Source organism: Hordeum vulgare, chromosome 3H (genome assembly GCF_904849725.1).
Source record: "Hordeum vulgare subsp. vulgare chromosome 3H, MorexV3_pseudomolecules_assembly, whole genome shotgun sequence".
NCBI classification, from domain to species: domain Eukaryota; kingdom Viridiplantae; phylum Streptophyta; class Magnoliopsida; order Poales; family Poaceae; genus Hordeum; species Hordeum vulgare.
In genome coordinates, this window is record NC_058520.1 from 10,357,666 (window position 1) to 10,362,331 (window position 4,666).

The 4,666-nt window shown below is 48.4% G+C and overlaps 1 protein-coding gene across 1 annotated transcript; it reads left to right on the forward strand.

The window, feature by feature from the left end:
* The first annotated feature begins 389 nt into the window (after positions 1–389).
* Positions 390–4,014, forward strand: LOC123441294 (probable ubiquitin-conjugating enzyme E2 23). The gene is made up of 6 exons (XM_045117777.1): positions 390–851; positions 951–2,075; positions 2,176–2,301; positions 2,471–2,857; positions 3,186–3,258; positions 3,338–4,014. The coding sequence occupies exons 1-6, from the start codon at positions 390–392 to the stop codon at positions 4,012–4,014; spliced, it is 2,850 nt and encodes a 949-aa protein (XP_044973712.1).
* Positions 4,015–4,666: the final 652 nt, after the last annotated feature.

The following is a 4,666-nucleotide window of genomic DNA, read 5'->3' on the forward strand; positions in this document are numbered from 1 at the left end:
TAGTTATCATAAATTAGAGAAGAGGTGATCTCGCAACAAAAAAAAACTTGTTGCGGAATATTAAGAAAAACTAACGACTCGCATCACACAATCTAGGGCTCGCGAGGCGACGGTTCTAAAAAATCCGTCGGCTAACGCGTAGCACGCCCGTATATAGCTTGAGCAGGCGATCGATCTGTTGGAATTACTTGAGCAGGCCGTGGTATAGGAATTACTTTACGTGTCCGAGTAGTATAGGAATACTAATCCAATCCGTACCTGGTATAGAATAAGTATGCGTAGCACCACCGTGGTATATATAGTTACCGTTTCAAGTCAGACGAGATTGGAAAGCAATCCGCCAGCTTCTAGTACGTACGCGCTCTCGCCGGAAAAGCCGATCGGTTACAATGGCAGCATCTCCCAATCTTTACTTTCTCGACCTCGTGAAATCCGGCCGCATGCTCATTGACCGTGGCATCGTTCTCCCGGACGGCGAGGTGGACAACATATATCTCCCTGTCGACACGTTCAAGCTCCTGCGCATCGATGACAGTGTTGTCTATAAGAAGATGGCCGATATCAAGGTGGTCGACAGGAGCCACCTGTACCCCGGACAGGTGGTCGGGTCGGCGCGCGACATGGGCGGCCAGATTGGCGTCGTCACGGGCGTCAACACCGTGCTGAGCCTGGTTAAGCTTGATAACGACGGCCTGCCGACCAAGGTCATCAGGGGTGTGTCCCCGTCTAGCCTGCGGCGCATTAGGAGCCTCAACCTTGGTGACTTTGTTGTGTCCGGGCCGTGGCTCGGCCGCATCGTCGAGGTGTCGATCGACGTCGATGTGTTGTTCGATGACGGAGCAGTCTGCAGGGTCACCAACGCGGAGTCCACCAACCTGGCGAGAGTGCGTGAAAGCGGCAACATGGACACCGGCATGCATCGCCACGAGATGAACAGTCAATTCCATCAGGGGCAGCAGGTCTCCTTGCCAGGCAATGGTCCACTCTTCAAGGATGCTCGTTGGCTTAGTGGCTACTGGCATCCTTACCGGCAAGTTGGCACCATCATGAAGGTGGAGACGTCTGCCGTCCTCGTCTACTGGGTAGCATCGATGCATTGTGGCACGGACAAGGGGTTGGTGCAGGCATCCGCTCCTCCAGCCTACCAGAATCCAGACCATCTTACATTCTTCTGCGCCTCGTACAATTGCTGTTGGGGGCTTGCCGACCGTTGTTTATTTCGTGAAACTAGTTCCACCCAAGGGGATGTAGCTCCTGATCAAAGTGGTGATCCTGATGCTGACGCTGATGCTGCTGATGATGATGAGGAGGAGGAGGAGGAGGAGGAGTACAATGCATGCTCACAAGACAATCAAGACGTGTGTGAATCATCAACCTCTCCGGAGCTACTACCCACGAAACAGAATGATGCGAGGTTTTATCGGAAGCAGCTAAGGAAGGTCGTCTTTGAGGGCCATAGACGGGGGCGACGGCTACAAGTCATGAGACATGCGGAAGTGGAGTTTCCCATGGTCGTCGCCGACACATGCACCACTGTGGACGTGCTGTGGCAGGACGGCACACGACAACATGGCAGACGGTCAGCGACCATTGCCCCCTTTGGGATCTTGAATGAGCAAGAGTTCTTACCGGGACAACATGTTGTCGCCAACGTTTTTCCAACTAATGATGCCGTTGATGACCATGATGACATGACAACCACTAGTGTCCACAATGACAATGTTGCGTCTGGAATTGTACCAACCGAGCGTGTGGGCATCGTCAAGAGTGTGCAATACGGGGACCAGACAGTTACTGTATCATGGTTCAAGACCCTAGGGCACCTACATGAGCCTAGGGAGGTGGACTGCGAAGAAACCGTCAGTGCTTACGACCTAAAGTTGGACTCTAACCACTCTGCCTACTACGGTGATATTGTCATTCGTCTCCTACCATCAGGATCAACAGATGATGGTGAAAGCGCGCCCTTGTTAAAGGGAAACAAGAAGAAATATGATCTTTCATGGGTGGGGCGGGTAGTTGAAGTTCCTAATGGGCAAGTCCAAGTCAAGTGGGGTGATGGTAGCATGTCAACGGTACATGGATAGTTTACAATTCTTAGATATACAACTATGTTAATTACATTCTCTACTCAACTCATTAATTGTGTTGTTAATTTGTTTGGGCGTGATGCAGGTATCAGCCCATGATGTCGCCGTCGTCAATGACGAGCACTACATGGAGCTATGGCTTGAAATGGGCGACTGGGTAGAGGACAATGGCATCGATGACCCACCCGAAGAACAGGTTGCTGCCAACACGGTATATATCCATCTTTTTAGCATTGTCCACTTCGACAAACAATAAGGTGTTGGGACCATTTTGGTTTCTCCTGGCAGGCACCAAAGAACACTATCTATTTATACTAATTATTATATGGATGGATGGATTCAGCTCAATTGATGTGGCTATATGTGTTATCTGATTTTAGGAGATTGATCTTCAGAATCTAGATAACGATGTCGAAGGAGTCAATCTCGCAATGTCGAGGACAAGCCTTTTAGGTTTTTCATTCCGGTCTTTGCTGCAATTGACCAGCCACATGGTGGCTCGAGGTAAAGGATACCTGGCAAACTGGCGGCCCTCCTTGTCATCGTTACCAAGCTCAGAGTTACCCGCGCTCGCGAATGATGTTAGTACCGGTGCTGCTGCAACGGAAACCAGTGATGCTGCTGCAGATGTGACCAGTCATGGTTTGGCCGGGGGGGCCAAGGCTGCATATGCTACCTGTGTCTGCGATGAATCGTTCCGCTTTCCTCGTTTTGATGTATTGCAGATCAGCCCTCTGGATCACCACTACCTTGACACTACAGACCAGGTATATAATTATATATTTAGTTATCTATAAACGCTCTTATATTTTCTTACAGAGAGAGTAATTAAGGTTAGAGTAAATAACGTTTACACCCAGAATACAGTTTGTCTAAGGCCGGAATCCATCTTTTTTTTGTTTTGAAAAGGAGGTATAGCCCTGGTCTCTGCATCGGAATCCATCTTATGGCATTCGTTTTTAGTGCAAAACTGAACTTCCTGAGTTGATAAAAAAAAAGTAAATTAAATGACCACACAACATGTTACAAGTCATTGTAAACCGAATTTTACTAAATGTAGAACTCTACTCAATGCTCTCTTTCATGGAAATGCAGGTGGCTAGTCGTGCGAAGAGCTGGGCCAAAACAGTGCAAAAGGAATGGAAAATTCTGGAGAACGACTTACCAGGTATGTGATGTGAGTGCACCTGAAAATACACAGTCCATATGCATGGTTACAAATGAATAACCAACTATTTAATGTGCAGAAACTATCTACGTGCGAGCGTTTGAGGACCGCATGGATCTGCTCCGGATGGTGATGGTGGGCGCGAGCGGGACACCATACCATCATGGTCTTTTCTTCTTCGATCTGCAGCTACCACCGTCGTATCCATCTGCCCCACCGCAAGTGTACTACCATTCCTTTGGCCTACGCCTCAATCCCAACCTCTATGAGTCTGGTACGGTGTGCCTCAGCCTGCTAAACACATTCGGTGGCGAGGGAACCGAGGTCTGGTCCTCAACGGCGTCAAGCCTCCTCCAAGTCGTTGTCTCCATCCAGGGCCTTGTCCTCAATGACAAACCATACTACAACGAGAGCGGCTATGAGACACTGGTCGACAAACCGGAGGGCTGCCGCAATGCGCTGTCGTACAATGAGAATGCTTACCTGCTCACCCTCCGGACCATGCAATACCTTTTACGGCGGCCACCTCAGGGGTTTGAGGAATTCGTTAAAGAACACTTTCGCCGTAGAGGAAGGTTTGTGCTTAAGACATGCAACGCGTTGCTGCAGGGAAATATTGTCGACAATGCCCATGCCACTGAAGCGAGTAGGCGGCCCTGCTCGGATGGGTTAAGGCTTGCACTCACCAACATGCTGCCGAGCCTTGTGGCAGCCTTCACAGAGATCGGAGCCGAGGGGTGCCAAGAGTACCAGTAGCTGTAATAATCAAATAGCCATGTACTCTCAGCAACACATCACTAGACAGACGAGTATGTGATGGTGAGACCTTTGCTACACCTACAGATTAGTTTGGATGGGCAGGCGGGCTACGTGATGGCGGTGGTCTTGTAATCGTTAACATTATTGTTCGACAACAATTACATACATACTCCTATTTGCTTTATCTATATCTATCTATCTATATTTATTTATACTAATTTCAGACTTCCAAGAAATTACCACGTTAATCAGTAAATTAGAACCGTTAATCCCGTGGGTCCGAATTATAACGGTGTAGATTAGCTATGAACTACCACACAAGAAATTACCATGTTAATCAGTAAATTAGAACCGTTATAATCCCCGTGGGTCCGAATTATAACGGTGTAGATTAGCTATGCATTGCCACATTAATCAGTACAGGGGTCATGGTTTTTTTAAAGGCTCACGAGATCAGATTCCAGTTACAAATTCTTTATCCCCAAGCAAATCGAAAATATCCCATCCCACCGTTCCTTTTTCTCACCCATGCAAAACAAAAATATTCCCATGTGCCTTCCTCTCCGTTATTCTCTCTCCCCCATGGAAGTATTCCACCATCCCTTCCTCTCTCCAATCTCTTTCTCCGCGTTGAAACCAGCCCGTTCCT

Excerpts from the sequence above, each read along its gene's own strand:
- LOC123441294 (XM_045117777.1), top strand. The coding sequence starts at position 390 with ATGGCAGCATCTCCCAATCTTTACTTTCTCGACCTCGTGAAATCCGGC. Across the intron at positions 852-950 it reads ATGACGGAGCAGTCTGCAGG|GGGCAGCAGGTCTCCTTGCC; the intron begins GTCACCAACGCG and ends CAATTCCATCAG. Across the intron at positions 2,858-3,185 it reads ACCTTGACACTACAGACCAG|GTGGCTAGTCGTGCGAAGAG; the intron begins GTATATAATTAT and ends ATGGAAATGCAG.